Source organism: Misgurnus anguillicaudatus, chromosome 17 (assembly GCF_027580225.2).
Source record: "Misgurnus anguillicaudatus chromosome 17, ASM2758022v2, whole genome shotgun sequence".
NCBI classification, from domain to species: Eukaryota; Metazoa; Chordata; class Actinopteri; order Cypriniformes; family Cobitidae; genus Misgurnus; species Misgurnus anguillicaudatus.
The window spans coordinates 30,807,112-30,822,208 of record NC_073353.2 but is presented as its reverse complement, the minus strand read 5'-3'; the positions used below and the strand labels follow the sequence as shown (position 1 = coordinate 30,822,208).

The 15,097-nt window shown below is 37.9% G+C and overlaps 1 protein-coding gene across 33 annotated transcripts in view; it reads right to left on the bottom strand.

Moving 5' to 3' along the window:
* clasp1a (cytoplasmic linker associated protein 1a) overlaps positions 1 to 15,097 on the bottom strand; it is an 86,990-nt gene that overhangs the window by 4,376 nt on the left and 67,517 nt on the right. For 18 of the 33 annotated variants that reach the window (XM_073855304.1, XM_073855306.1, XM_073855310.1 and 15 more), the window contains 13 exons: positions 12,755 to 12,918; positions 12,130 to 12,208; positions 11,904 to 12,047; positions 9,768 to 9,863; positions 8,207 to 8,353; positions 8,005 to 8,111; positions 6,139 to 6,276; positions 5,482 to 5,629; positions 4,674 to 4,914; positions 4,458 to 4,513; positions 2,830 to 3,003; positions 2,518 to 2,646; positions 209 to 415 (listed from right to left, as the gene is read on the bottom strand). In XM_073855304.1, the coding sequence (XP_073711405.1) occupies positions 209 to 415; positions 2,518 to 2,646; positions 2,830 to 3,003; positions 4,458 to 4,513; positions 4,674 to 4,914; positions 5,482 to 5,629; positions 6,139 to 6,276; positions 8,005 to 8,111; positions 8,207 to 8,353; positions 9,768 to 9,863; positions 11,904 to 12,047; positions 12,130 to 12,208; positions 12,755 to 12,918 (1,830 nt within the window). The remainder of the gene's footprint in view (positions 1 to 208; positions 416 to 2,517; positions 2,647 to 2,829; positions 3,004 to 4,457; positions 4,514 to 4,673; positions 4,915 to 5,481; positions 5,630 to 6,138; positions 6,277 to 8,004; positions 8,112 to 8,206; positions 8,354 to 9,767; positions 9,864 to 11,903; positions 12,048 to 12,129; positions 12,209 to 12,754; positions 12,919 to 15,097) is intronic. The other 15 variants (XM_073855313.1, XM_073855317.1, XM_073855319.1 and 12 more) reach the window with 4 other exon arrangements.

The window sequence follows — 15,097 nt, the reverse complement described above, 5'->3', positions numbered from 1 at the left end:
ACCAAAACTGGTGCTGAAACTACTTATTGTGGATTTGAATCTAATTTGAATCTGTATATGCGCATGATTTACCATCATTTTAAACCCATATGATGTTAATTTTTTGTTAATAAATAGGATTTAAATGGGACACTATGTCCTTTTTACCCTAATGTTAACCAAGTAAAAATATGTTATCACTGAATGCTGCAAACGACGTAATACTCACTTGTAAGAGTCCAGGAATGATGTCTGGCATTAACTGATGCAAGGACTCTTTCGAAATGCGCTCAACGACTTTGCTTTGCATCTTAATAGCAGCCAGGTTGATGGGATAGTCTGCAGTCTGTACAATGGGACATAGCACTTTGATGCATTGCTCTGGGTGAATGGAACCGGCCAATGTAGAGGCAGCCTCTTCAGCTGCTCTTACCACCTGCACATACAATATAACATCAATATGAGATGGTTTGCAAAGTGTGAAGTTATATAGTTAGAGTTAACAATATGATTATTAATGAAGTGTGAACGGTACTTAAGAGTTCCAATTATATTTCAGTTTAGATGTACAGTAAAATTTAGGGATGTAAAATGAAACAATTCTGGCCCAGGTTCAAATTTCATTCAATTTCAATCACAGCAATGACTGTCATGACAACAAGCAGCTTAATTTGCACTGAGAAAAGAAAATTGGTGTCCACCAGTGACCTGCACCACATTCATTTATTCATCCAAGTGTTAGGTCATCTCAATTTAGATGTTACCAAGGTGCTCAGTTTCCACAGGTGCAGGTGTTGGATTTACAAATGGATTAAAGAGGCCAATTAGCTTACTTCTCTCTTTATGAGGTCATTACAACAAATGTCACCTGGCCAGCTTGATTTCTCAGCCACATGTCAGGGATACGATGTCAGGGTTACAATGACGTGTTGCTTAACGGGGTGATTCAATGGTATTTCATGGATTCTGACTTATTAACACAGTTATAGAGTTGTTTCCTCATGCTAAACGTAGGCAAAGTGTCAAAAAAGCAGTTGTGCGTGTTACAGAGTATTTCTGTGCCGAATGCACTTCGCCAGGGTTCGTACAAGTTTCTGAAAGTTTTTTTTTAAATTGCGGGTCCAGCTGTCGTTTCAGGGGTTTCTATAAGTATCACTTCTTTTTATGGGCACTTCCCCCGGAAAACCCCGCCCACCCATCAATCAGCGGGAGACGCTAGAACTTACAAACATCACTTAAAGCGACACCTGTTTTTTTTATTTAAAAACTCAACAATGGCACGAAAGAAGAAGTGTGTTTTTGGATGAAAGGAGAAAAAGCCAGCCTTATGAAAACAATGAATATAGTTTATTATCCGGGATAGCAGTGGAGTTTTGCGTGTGTTTGATGCGCTGAATTTCATTGAAAAGTCCCAACCGGGTCACGAGTTGCACGCGGTAAGTAAGACTTCTGTCTTATGTTGGAAATAGACGCGTGCATATTATATAAATGATACGAACATGTGAATCATAAGTTAAACAGTGTTGTACAGTGTTGCATGACTCGTGACTCGCTCCTTCCGCGGTAGTAACTCCTCCTTCTTAATTTTTTTCATATGTTATCGGAAAGAATCTGTAAAGCTAATCTTTCTTTCATAAATCTGATTAAACTAAAGACTCTTCGGAGATATAAAGGATGTAACACTACTCTATAGGTACTCCAGATTAACATCAGAAATGCAGAAACTGCGTGTGTTATGTGAGCTTTAAATATTTCTACATCAATTTATACAAAAAAAAAAAAACACAGAAAGACATGAACTTTACACCTTATTGCTACAAAATTGTATCAATACTAATAACAGTATTGTCTTACTAAATTTCCACATTAAAGGAAAACACCACCATCTTTCAATATCTTACTATGTTCCCACCTCAACCCAGATGAACCAATACATACCCATCCTTGTTAATGTGTGCATTTTATCTCTATACAGCAGGTCGTGAATGCGTTAGCATTATCCCAGCCCCATTCATTCCTTAGGATCCAAACAGGTATGAATCCGGAAGCCACCAAACACTTCCATGCTTTCCCCACCCAACATGTACTTAATTCATGTTACATGAGTAGTTACACAAGTAAGTATGGTAGCACAAAATAAAACGTGGCGATTTTTTAAGCGGTCGAAGTGCTGCAAACTAAGTGCTCTTCCACCATACAATATAGTTCTTATTTTTTATCCGTTTTATTTTGTGCCACCATACTGTACTTACTCATGTAATTACTCATGTAACAGTCTTTAAATAGGGAAAACATGGAAGTGTTTCGTGGCTTCTAAATTCATCCCTATTTGGATACCAAGGAATGAATGGGGCTAGGCTAAATGCTAACACAGTCACGCCATGCTGTACAAAGATTAAGTGCACACACTGAAAAAAATAGGCATGCATTAATTCCTCTAAGTTGAGGTAAGAACATAGTAAAATATTGAAAAACTGTGGCGTTTTCCTTTAAATAATTGAGGTTATATTATTATTTCTATGTTTTTCGATTTCAAACCTCCTTATGAGAGTCCTTGTGAGCTTCTAGCGTCTTCATGATGGTGAGTTCTGCATAGTTCTTGAAGCGTCCTGGTTGGTTCCTCAGGATCTCCTTCAGAACCCTTAAAGCCAGTGCTCTGATTGTGTGCTGAAACACAAATACAATCATGACTAGCCAGATAATGCACCAGTACACAATTCTGCCATATATTACTAAAGCCTATTACACAATAACAAATGATGGCCATTGAGTGCAGTGACTTTTGATGGTAGGCTACTCATTAAAGCTGTGACTCTCTTATAGGAGCTATAAATGTAAAGTAGTGCTCACATCCTTGTCCCCAAGTGTTTCCAATAGCAGCAGTAAGATGGTTTTGAAGTGTTCATCCCAAACAGCAAGGCTGTCCTCACGTGCGATCTTCAGCAGTTCGATCAAGGCTCCCTTCCTTTCCTCCACTCGCTCATTGTGATTGGACAGCTCCTTCAGCAGGTCTGCCACCAGATCTGAGTGACCGAGAGCAATACAAGTCAAAGAAGAAACTACAGGAAACTGCTATCATCCTTTATTAACCTTACTTGGATCAATATTTCAATATCTTTTTAGGGTCATCTGTTTCAAATGACCTATATAATACACATGGCAGTAATATTTCATCTTAAAATCAAAATAAATAAATGCCACAATGCAAATAAGGTCCTTAATTTTCTTCATGGCTTATTTTTCTATATTTTGGGTAAAATGTGATCTGGACATGTTTCCATTTGACTCACCCTTATATGTGACCCTGAACCACAAAACCAGTCATAAGGGTAAATATTTTATAAATAAGCTGAATAAATAAGGTTTCCATTGAGAAAATCGTCTTTAAAGTTGTCCAAATGAAGTCATTAGCGACTGCATCCACTCACAAAAATAAAGTTTTGATATATTTACGGTAGGAAATTTACAAAATATCTTCAAAGAACATGATCTTTACTTAATATGCTAATGATTTTTGGCATAAAAGACACTTGAACTCTTGCAAAATAAAAAAATTATTTTGGCCCATACAATGTATTTTTGGCTTTCCTACAAATATACCTGTGCGACTCAAAGGAAAACACCACAGTTTTTCAATATTTCACTATGTTCTTACCTCAACTTGGACAAATCAATACATCGCTATATTTTTTCAATGCGTGCATTCAATCCCTGTACAGCACCTCGCGAATATGTCAGCACTCAGCCCAGCCACACCCATTCCCTAGGATCCAAACAGGGATGAATTTAGAAGCCACCCAACACTTCCATGTTTTCCCTATTTAAAGACTGTTACATGAGTAGTTACACGAGTGAGTATGGTGGCACAAAATAAAACTTTGTTTGGAGCCATAAGAATGAATCGGGCTAGGCCAAATGCCAACAAATTCACGAAACGCTACACAAAAATTAAAAGTGCACCCATTGAAAAAAGATATGTATGTATTCATTCATCTAAGTTGAGTAAAATATTGAATATCACAGTAAAATATTGAAAAACGGTGGTGTTTTCCTTTAAGTCCAGGGTCACACAGTCATCATGAGCTATCAATGTGTAAAGCAGACATGTTCTGTTAGTTTTAGTTAGAATGATTCAAAGTAGTAATTAAAATAGTTAAAGCTTTTGTTTTGAGTGACAAGGGTTATTCATATTTGTTAATCACATTGATTTTAAGTGACATGGATGTGTTTGCAATAAAATGCTGTTAGTATTAAAGTAAATCATTAAAATCATCACTAGGTTTCTGTCTGATCTCCCCATTCTTGTATTTCTTTGTATAAATGCAGGTGATCTGTAGCAGTGTTATATCACATGACCCTGTTAGCAACATCACCATGGCATTTAAGGTAAGTTGACATCACATGGGAGACAGTGAGATGGATGAAGAAGATGAGATGCTGATGAGGGGAGTACATGATAAAAGTTGCATGTGGTTAACAGGAGTAAAGGTCTTGGGCAGCACCATCTTGTTCTCACCACAGTCCTGTCGACGGCCTGTAAAAGAGGAATGACAGGAATGGGGAATAGCAGAGGATGTGATGACGCAAAGAATCCACTATCCTGCACACTACACCTTTGGGGCCAGTATGGAGTATGATGATGAAAACAATGAGAGTGAAGTTATCGGAGGTATATGATCACCGGGCAGACTCACAGTCACGAAACTGATCCACATCATCATCGAAGACGGCCTCTTTAAGGGCGCTTTTGTCATAGGATGCAATTGTGTCTCCGTAGCCGTACGGGGCGAACTCGCGTGTCCGTGGCACGGCGAAAGACCGCGGGGACGGCGTGTTAAGCAAAGACGTTTTGTTATCCAAAGCGGTTCGACCTCCTTCCATTACGTCCAATCCCAGTCTAGCATCAGATCCTGGAGACGCACCTTCCCTTCCAACCTAAGACATGAAACATGAAAAATTGACCTTATTTGCAATTTTATTGCGAATGACTCATTGCTGTATGTTATTTGTAATAACAAAATCAACTTATTATTAAGGCTGTCAAAAGATTAATCACGATTAATCGCTTCCAAAATAAAAGTTTGTGTTTGTACTGTCTGTAAATATTATGTATATATGAATACACACACATTCATGTATATATTTAAGAAATATTTGCATTTAAATACTGTATATACATTTATATAATATACAAATATTTAAATATAACCAATTTTTCTTAAATATACATGATTGGGTGTGTTTTTATACACCGTACAAACACATATGTTATGTAAACAAAAACTTTTATTTTGGATGCGATTAATCGCGATTATTCTTTTGACAGCCATACTTATTATACATATACTAGATGTAATTCAGATTATAGAACAGCAGGAGTGTTCAACGTCTCATCAATAAAACGAATTGGTCTGTCGATCCAATAGCAAACAGCTTTAACTTTGCATCTGGACACATTTGTGTCACTGTTACCATTCACAAATTTAAAAGGCAAAGACTCACAGCATCGTCCTTTTTGCCATCACGTCTGATTGGCTCATTCAGGTCCTCTTGGCTGCGATAACTGAAGCTTTGGATGGCCTCTGTGACACCACGCAGTGAGCTAAAGATCTCATCAGAGTTCATGTTTTCTGTGTCATACTCCAGCATACTGAGAAAATGAAGATAGCAGGACAGATATAAAAAAATTAATAAACAGAGATGAGATCGCCTTTAAAGCTCACATCACAAAAAAGCAACATACAGACCCAGACAGAGCTCCTGCTTCTAAATGCCATGCATTTACAATGTTTGAAACGCCTGCCTGTGTGTTTATGTAATATTTATGAATGACTTAGTAAGGTTAAATGGATTTGTTCACAAAAAAGTTTCTGGGGAAATAAACGACTCCTCTATTTTGGAGTGAAACTGCCACATGCATCTAGTGTGAATAAATGGATGCAAACAGTATTCCTCAATGCAGTATTGTTCCCTAATTTTAAACTTTCACAAACAACCACTACTTTCAACAGCAAATCCACCCTGGGTATTTTGTATAAAATCTTATATTTGTGCACAAACATGTCTGTGCATCACATGAAAGTATGTCTTTGGAAGTGGGTGGGAATCTGAGCACCCGTCCCGCCCCTCCTCGCCGTGACAAGCTGGCGGCTGAGTTACCTTGATGAGAGAGTGCAGCGGAAGGCCCTAAGGGAGGGGCCAGCAGGAATAGAGGAGTGAGATGGAGGAAGAGGAGGAGGAGGAGGAGGGGGAGGTGGGTGCTTTAAGAGCCCATCGACACTCCAACCCCATAACCGACTGTGTCCACAGAACGGCCGGAGAGGAGGAGAGGAAGAGAGAGAAGAAAATAGTGTTCCAGTCCGAAGGTTGTGGTTAGCAGCATGGGTTAATAAGTTAAAAGACCAGAAACCCCCAAACTGTCTCTACAGCTGATATGACAGCTGAAAATCTTTTATAAATAGGTCTGGGTGGTATGATGCTAAATACTGTAAAAATAAAACTGTAATAATTGGTTACCAACAATTGGTAAAGACAATGGCATGCCGTGGTAAATACTCACCTAAAGGATTATTAGGAACACCATACTAATACTGTGTTTGACCCCCTTTCGCCTTCAGAACTGCCTTAATTCTACGTGGCATTGATTCAACAAGGTGCTAAAAGCATTCTTTAGAAATGTTGGCACATATTGATAGGATAGCATCTTGCAGTTGATGGAGATTTGTGGGATGCACATCCAGAGCACGAAGCTCCCGTTCCACCACATCCCAAAGATGCTCTATTGCGTTGAGATCTGGTTAATGTGTGGGCCATTTAAGTACAGTGAACTCATTGTCATGTTCAAGAAACCAATTTGAAATGATTCGAGCTTTGTGACATGGTGCATTATCCTGCTGGAAGTAGCCATCAGAGGATGGGCACATGGTGGTCATAAAGGGATGGACATGGTCAGAAACAATGCTCAGGTAGGCTGTGGCATTTAAACGATGCCCAATTGGCACAAAGAGGCCTAAAGTGTGCCAAGAAAACATCCCCCACACCATTACACCACCACCACCAGCCTGCACAGTGGTAACAAGGCATGATTGATCCATTTTCTCATTCTGTTTACGCCAAAATTCTGAATCTACCATCTTAGTGTCGCAACAGAAACTCATCAGACCAGGCAACATTTTTTCCAGTCTTCAACTGTCCAATTTTGATGAGCTTGTGCAAATTGTAGCCTCTTTTTCCTATTTGTAGTGGAGATGAGTGGTACCCGGTGGGGTCTTCTGCTGTTGTAGCCCATCCGCCTCAAGGTTGTGCATGTTGTGGCTTCACAAATGCTTTGCTGCATACCTCGGTTGTAACAAGGGGTTATTTCAGTCAAAGTTGCTCTTCTATCCGCTTGAATCAGTCGGCCCATTCTCCTCTGACCTCTAGCATCAACAAAGCATTTTCGCCCACAGAACTGCTGCCGAAAATCCCAGTAACTGAGCAGATTGTGAAATACTCAGACCGGCCCGTCTGGCACCAACAACCATGCCACGCAAAATTGCTTAAATAACCTCTTTTTTACATTCTGCCATTCAGTTTGGAGTTCAGGAGATTGTCTTGACCAGGACCACACCTCGAAATGCATTGAAGCAACTGCCATGTGATAATTGATTAGATAATTGCATTAATAAGAAATTGAATAGGTGTTCCTAATAATCCTTTAGGTGAGTGTATATTTGACCCTGCCTGTGAAAACCTAGCTAAAGCTTTTTGTGATTTACAGTTTTCTGCATAAAATCATCCTAAAAAATATGAAAATCTAACCTTGATATCTTAAATATTGACTGTTTAAGGTATTTTTTACACAAATACATTTTGATCATACCATCATTTTGGGGGTTTCAGGTTTTAAAGGGAAGAAAACTATAAAGGCAGACTTGTCGCACCGAAGAAAACTACACGTCAATAAATCAAACGCGTTCACTGCTGTAGAAGGCCATCATGCATTAGTGTGCAGGGTTCATGAAAGCAGAGAAATAAATGTGTTACCTGGGTGACAGCCCACCGTGTGAGCAGTTAGTTGGAGACGTAAGAGGGCTGGTCCTGCTTGTGGGGTGACGGGATGCAGTGCGACCCATAGTATTGCTCGGAGAACTCTGTGTTGGACATAGGAATGAATGAGTTAAACTCTATACGTATACATTTAATCTGGCATTACATGACTTTATGGGGTTGCATATGGGCTTCTTACGACGCTGCTGGTGTTGCTGGAGTTCTTCAGATGGTTGTGCAGGAGCTTGGTGGCTCCATCCTGGAATGTTTTGGGAAGAGCACCCAGCAGCATGGTGAACTCAGGGGTGTTCAGCTCAAAGAGTGAGATCAGCACGATCTGGGCAGCCTGCACAACACAGCACAGACATTATCAGCGAGCTGGTTAAACACTACAGTAAGAGGCGGTCCGCTTAAGACATGCTGAGAAACGCAGAAAGTAAAAAGTCAGGAGAAAAAGAAAGACATTTATGAAACTGTGACTGCTGTGCTCCTATGAACAGAAAACAACTTGAAATGTTGAGCTGGATACAAACTAAAGTGTGCACTACATCAGAAACGCAGTTTTTTTTACGCAGAAGGTAAATGCAATTGTTTTCGCCAAATACCGAATAAAAATCCCTTAATTCACAAAAACGTATTTTACATTCGTTTGAGGTGGTTTTTGACTTTGCAAAAAAGAGTAAATGCGATTAATGGGAGATGAAAACGCATTTGGGAAAATTAACTCCACGGGACTGCCCATCTAGCTGTATCAGCTGATGTTGTCGTTCCCATACATGGGGCTCAAAGCCATCGCAATGCCCTTGCTGCTAGTGCCTGCATCAAAAATGCTGCATTTCTTCTTCTGTGCACAGCATTCAGTTTGGCAATAACAAGCTGCACTGCTAGTTAATTTATAACTTGCCCAATCGTAACTAAATGCAGTCCTGTCTCCATTATCTAAGCGTGCCGCATTTAATTTATTGGTTACTAGGTTACCAATATCACCGTCATCCGCTAGAACAACTTGATTGAAACGCCTCACGTTTCGATGGAAACCCAGCTACTGGTTAAACTTAAAAAAGTTATCTGGTTGCCTTAACATTTTTAGTTAATTCAACTTAAAAAAAGATTAGTTGACAGCAATTTTTACAAAACTTTTTTGAGTCAACTAATATTTTTAAGTTGAATGAACTCAATTTTTTTTACTTTAAGTGGAACCAACACATTTTTTATAAAGTGTTACAATGATGCTCAGTTATGCAAAGAAAAATGACAATGTTTAAATGTGTGTGGTAATCTGCGCTGATGTAGGCATCGAACAATTTCAGATGGGCGGGTCTATTTCTGCACTCAGAAATTCGATTGGCAGCACTAACGTTTGCTTTCTTATTGCATTTACCGCCCGTAGTTTACATAGAGAGCTCAGATGTTTATCATTTAACTCAGTTTTATGTTAAACGCATGCAAAAATGCTGTCACTCATCATTACTATACAGGTACACTTTAAGCAGTAGAGAGTTAAAAGCAATTAAGATAAGAAAACTTTACAACATCAAAAGATACAACACACTTTTTTATTCAAATTCAAATTATTCTGAAAATCATCTCAGCTTTCTTAAGCCTTCTAGAAAAACGTTATTGAAAACTGCATTATTAAGAATAGCATGTTAAAAGATTGTTTTTATCGGTCACTTCGCAAGGCAGATTAGAGTGAGGAGAGGCACACGGTTAGGCGCAGCGGTTACGTGTTGTTGGTTAGGCCGTTGGGTTGGCACTACCTGCTTGCACCTGTCCTCCAGCTGACTATCTCCAGGCAGTAGGGCTGTAGTGGTGGGCCTGCCTGACAACTCCTCACTTGCCCAGTTATGAAGGGTCTGGGCCATCATATCATAGCAACAGGATTTGTCAGCGTAACAGATGATACAAGGCAAACTAATGACCACTCATAAGTGGTCCTGCATCAATTAATTGTAATTTACTGATCTTTAATTATTAAACTAAAGTAAATTTAAAGCTGCAATCCGCAACGTTTTTGGTAATAAAATAGTCAACTAACATAAAAATAGGTCCCCTTTCTTCATCAAAATAGTAAGCTTATATTGATTTAAAAGTAGAGCTGATTCTAGTCAGGTCTGATTTCATAGGAAGCATCAGGTTTATTTCAACAAACATTAAGATAAGTACACTGCAAAAAATTATTATCAAGAAAAATTTGTCTTAGTATTTTTGTCTTGTTTTCAGCAAAAATATCCCAAAATTCTTAAAGGAACATTCCATTTTCCTAAAAGAAAAATCCAGACAACTCACTCACCACCATGCCACCCAAAATGTTGATGTCTTTCTTTGTTCAGTCGAGAAGAAATTATGTTTTTTGAGGAAAACATTGCAGGATTTTTCTCATTTTAATGGACTTTAATAGACACCAACAATTAACACTTAACTCAACACGCAACAGTTTTTTTCAACTGAGTTTCAAAGGACCTCAAACAATCCCAAACGAGGCACAAGGGTCTTATCTAGCAAAACGATTAACATTTTTGACAAGAAAAACAACAAACATACACCTTCAAAGCACAACTTCTCGTCTAGATCCGGTCGTGATGCGCCAGCGTGACCCCACGCAATACGCCATGACGTCAAGAGGTCACAGAAGACAAACGCGAAACTCCGCCCCAGTGTTTACAAGTGTGTTGAAAGAGGACCGTTCCTACCTTGTTTTATGTCAACTGATACTAATTAATGTCTTTGTGTCAGTTTATTGTTTACAATGGTCCGCAAATGTGCGTTTTATATATGTAACACGTGACCTCCCTACGTCACCACGCATTTACGTTAGGTCGCGCTGGACCGGACCTAGACGAAAAGTTGTGGTTCAAAAGTGCATATTTCTCACCTTTCTTGTCAAAAATGACAATCGTTTCGCTAGATAAGACCCCCACGCCTCGCCCGGGATCGTTTATAGTCCTTTGAAACTGTTACGTGTTGAGCTAAGCGTTAAAGGCGGAGTCCACGATGTTTGAAAGCCAATGTTGATATTTAAAATCACCTAAACAAACACGCCCCTACCCCAATAGAATCTGGACATTCTGTTGATAGACCCGCCCCACACACACGCTCCTTACTGCTGATTGGCTATAAGTGTGTTTTGGTAGTCGGCCCGTCTCCTTTTCCAAAGCGTTTTTCAAACATCGTGGACTCCACCTTTAATTGCTGGTGTCCACCAAAGTCCATCAAAATGAGAAAAATACCGCAACGCTCCTCTCAAAAAAACACAATCTCTTCTCGACCGAACAAAGAAAGACACCAACATTTTGGGTGACATGGTGGTGAGTAGATTGTCTGGATTTTGCTTTTAAGAAAATGGAATATTCCTTTAAATTAAGATGCTTTTTCTTGATGAGCAAAACGACCCAAGAAAATAAAGCTAGTTTTTAGACCAAAAATGTGTGCATAAAACAAGCAAAAAAATCTGCCAATGGGGTAAGCAAAAAAATCTTGAACATTTTTCTTAAACACTAAATTCAAGAAAAATTCAAATAATTGCTTACCCCATTGGCAGATCCCTTTGCCCGTTTTATGCACAAAATCACTTAAATTTGATATTTTTGCTCTAAAAACTAGACTCACCCTCCCGGGTCGCTTTGCTCATCAAGAAAAAGCATCCCAATTTAAGAATTCCTAGGTATTTCCACCGAAAACAAGACAAAAAAACACCAAGAAAATGTTTTCTTGAAAATCACTCTTTGCAGTGTATGTAAAGTAACTAGCAATTTTACATTTTAAACTGAGACGCGATAGAGAGGCAAACGTTATGGATTGCAGCTTTAGAAATACAGTATAAAAACATTCCTGCCACTGGTTGTGGACATAAAAACAATGCTTACTTTAATATAAAGAACTTAATGAATACTAACCTTTCTAACGTCAGAACTCTTTGGTTCTGTGGTCCAGGTGATAATGCGGGAGACAGCTAATCTCGTCTCACTTGAATTCACAAAGTCTCCGGGGTCCATCTGCCGCGCCAAGGACTCGATGTATTTCAGGATGGCCACCTTTACCTGCATTGCGTTATTAACAAAATCAGTATCAACCAACAGATGGCGAATTCACTGTAAGCGGTCACAAAAGAAGTCCCTTTACCTTAAGATTAGGGGTTTGGGTCTGATCAACAATAAATCTCATCAGGATGTTAAACTGTTGGTCAAATGGGAAAGATTCCCTAAAAGACAAACAAGTGACAAAAGACATTATCATGGTGCTTAAAAAGTTCACTGCAAAAAATGACATTCTTAGTATTTTTGTCTTGTTTTCAGTAGAAATATCTAAAAATTCTTAAATCAAGATCTATTTTCTTGATGAGCAAAATGACCTAAGAAAAGAAGTATAGTTTTTAGACAAAAAACTATACATTTTAAGTGAATTTTTGTTTAAAACAAGTAAAATTATCTGCCAATGGGGTGAGAAAATTTTGCTTAGATTAGGCGTTTAAGAAAAAGTTAACTTATTTTTAGATTTTTTTCTCACCTCATTGGCAGATATTTTTGCTTGTTTCAAGTTTAAATTGACTTAAATTTTATTAATTTTCTTAGGTCATTTTGTTCATCAAGAAAAAGCATCTTACTTTAAGAAATGTTTGATATTTCTACTGAAAACAAGACAAAAATACTAAGTAAGAAAGTAATTTTTTTCAATGTTAAGAGTTGTAACAAACACATGTGGTCAACAGGTAGACAAACCTAGACCAGAACTAAGACTAGAGACTTACCGTGTGATGTCCAGAGCCTTTTGGACCTTAGCTTGGACTGAACCCAAGAGGTCAGCTCCCATCTTCTTCAGTAGCTGAGTGAGGAGTACAAAAAGCCAGTCTTGAAGATCCTCCCTGTGTACAGTGATGAAGTCCACCAGAGTCTCCAAGAACATGCTAAACACCTAGAAGGACATCAATCCATCATTGGTTGGTGAGAAAAAGGTTTTAAAACTAGATGGGTCTTGTTACCTTTATTAAATATGTGACCCTACCTATGAAATTAAGGTCTCATTGCCTCATTATGAGATTAGGAGCATCAAAGTTTGATTCCACAAAATGATTTTACTTTCATTTTTGACAAGATCTTACTCAATATTAAAGATATCAAGATTATATTTTCACAGAATGTTCTTTATATTATGTAGGTTGACTTTTTTAAAAATGACTTTAGCTGGGTTTTCACAAGCAGGGTCACATATGGTGAATACTTGGACATTCAACAGTAAGGTATGTCCTTAGTTTTTAGCGGCTTCTAGGGTGTTTCAGTTTAATAAAACAATACTAGATGGTTGCATACTGGTGGCCATAGTCAAAAGAGATCAGTCTTTTGATATTCTATTCTATATATATATATATAGAATAGAATATCAAAAGACTGATCTCTTTTGACTATGGCCACCAGTATGCAACCATCTAGTATTGTTTTATTAAACTGAAACACCCTAGAAGCCGCTATATATATATATATATATATATATATATATATATATATATATATATATATATATATATATATATATATATATATATATATATATATATATATATATATATATATATATATATATAATGGATATTATATAAATATATTCTAGATATTCTAGTCCTTAGATATGTTGTTGACTCCCTCCTTCAATATAATGTTGCGAATTTACCTTGAGTTAAATATTTTCAATATTTTTGAGCAAACGCGTGGCCCAATTCACGCCATTTGCATCGCCACGAGTCTTTGTATGTAATCTACTCTCGCAAATAATTGAATTCGCGTTTGGTATGTACGTCCCATAAGTCTCCCATTTTATCGTTCAGAATGTATAAATAAGATAAGTTCAGTTAAATTAAAATGTAATGCTAGGGCTGTTAATTTAACTCGTTAATAAGATTAATTAATTATGGGGGAAGAAACACGTTAAATTTTTTAACAAATTTAACACACCTGATCAAGCTAGTGCTGCATAGTCACAAAAGTTTATTATCTCACATGCTTTCAGGCCTTGACAATTTAAATATTTAAGCACAAGACATGAAAAGTTTTGTGTGTACGCGACTGCAAGTGTCTAAAGTAGTTGGGGCCGGTGCTCTTCCGAGGAGGCAAAAACGCAAATATGTGTTCGGGTTCAATGTGTGTGGCTCATTATGTCAAAATATGTGTTCGGTGCGACATGGGAACCTATGTGCCTCACGGGTCATGTAAAAAAAAACGTGCCTGCTACATACACGTCGAAAGGGTTCCTGATAAAAGAAACGCATTTCTCATATGGTGAGCAGACAAATGCGCTAAATTAGAGAAAACGTATGGGGGTCCAATATTATTGGTCTTATAAAATGTGGGTTAAAATAACATACATTATTTTTTTACATCGTAGGCAGTATTATTTTACATTTAATAAAAAATGTATTATGCGATTAGATTAGTTATCGGCACATTATGTAATTAATTCGATTTGAAAAAATTATCGTTTGACAGCCCTAGTAATGGCACGTGTCTCCATAACAATCTGCATAAGTTACTTATCCCTCATGTATATAGCACAACTTCTGTTAAACTCTGGGGCTAGAGGTTTAGATCAAACACGTAACCCTTAAGCCCTGCGTATAGTCTAATTTTATTCGAACGCATAGACTTGCAAAGCATAGTTCATTTGACTTATACACATGCGCTGACATTTGAGCATGCTCATTGTGACAAATTACAATACCTCTCGTGGCCTACATACTACATAGTCCTGTATGCGCATGCGTGACCTACGCGTAAAATGTTTGTAGGTTTAAAAAAAATCCTGGTGCGTGTACACACACACACACTCTTCAGATGACGAAAATTTTGTTACACGCACTGGACCCACGCGTGCGCGTAAAAAATTCTACTATACTCCGGCCTTTAGTATGGGCAATAATAATAGTGATGCTTGGCAAAATAGAAAACAATACAAAAACACCATTTAAGTATTTGTAAGATCTACTTACTCTCTATTGTTAAAATCCACATCAAGGCAGACCATGCAAACAACAGAAAAACACATTCCATTAGTACAAACACATTCCTTTAAATAGTTAGATAACTATACTGTTTTGCTAAAT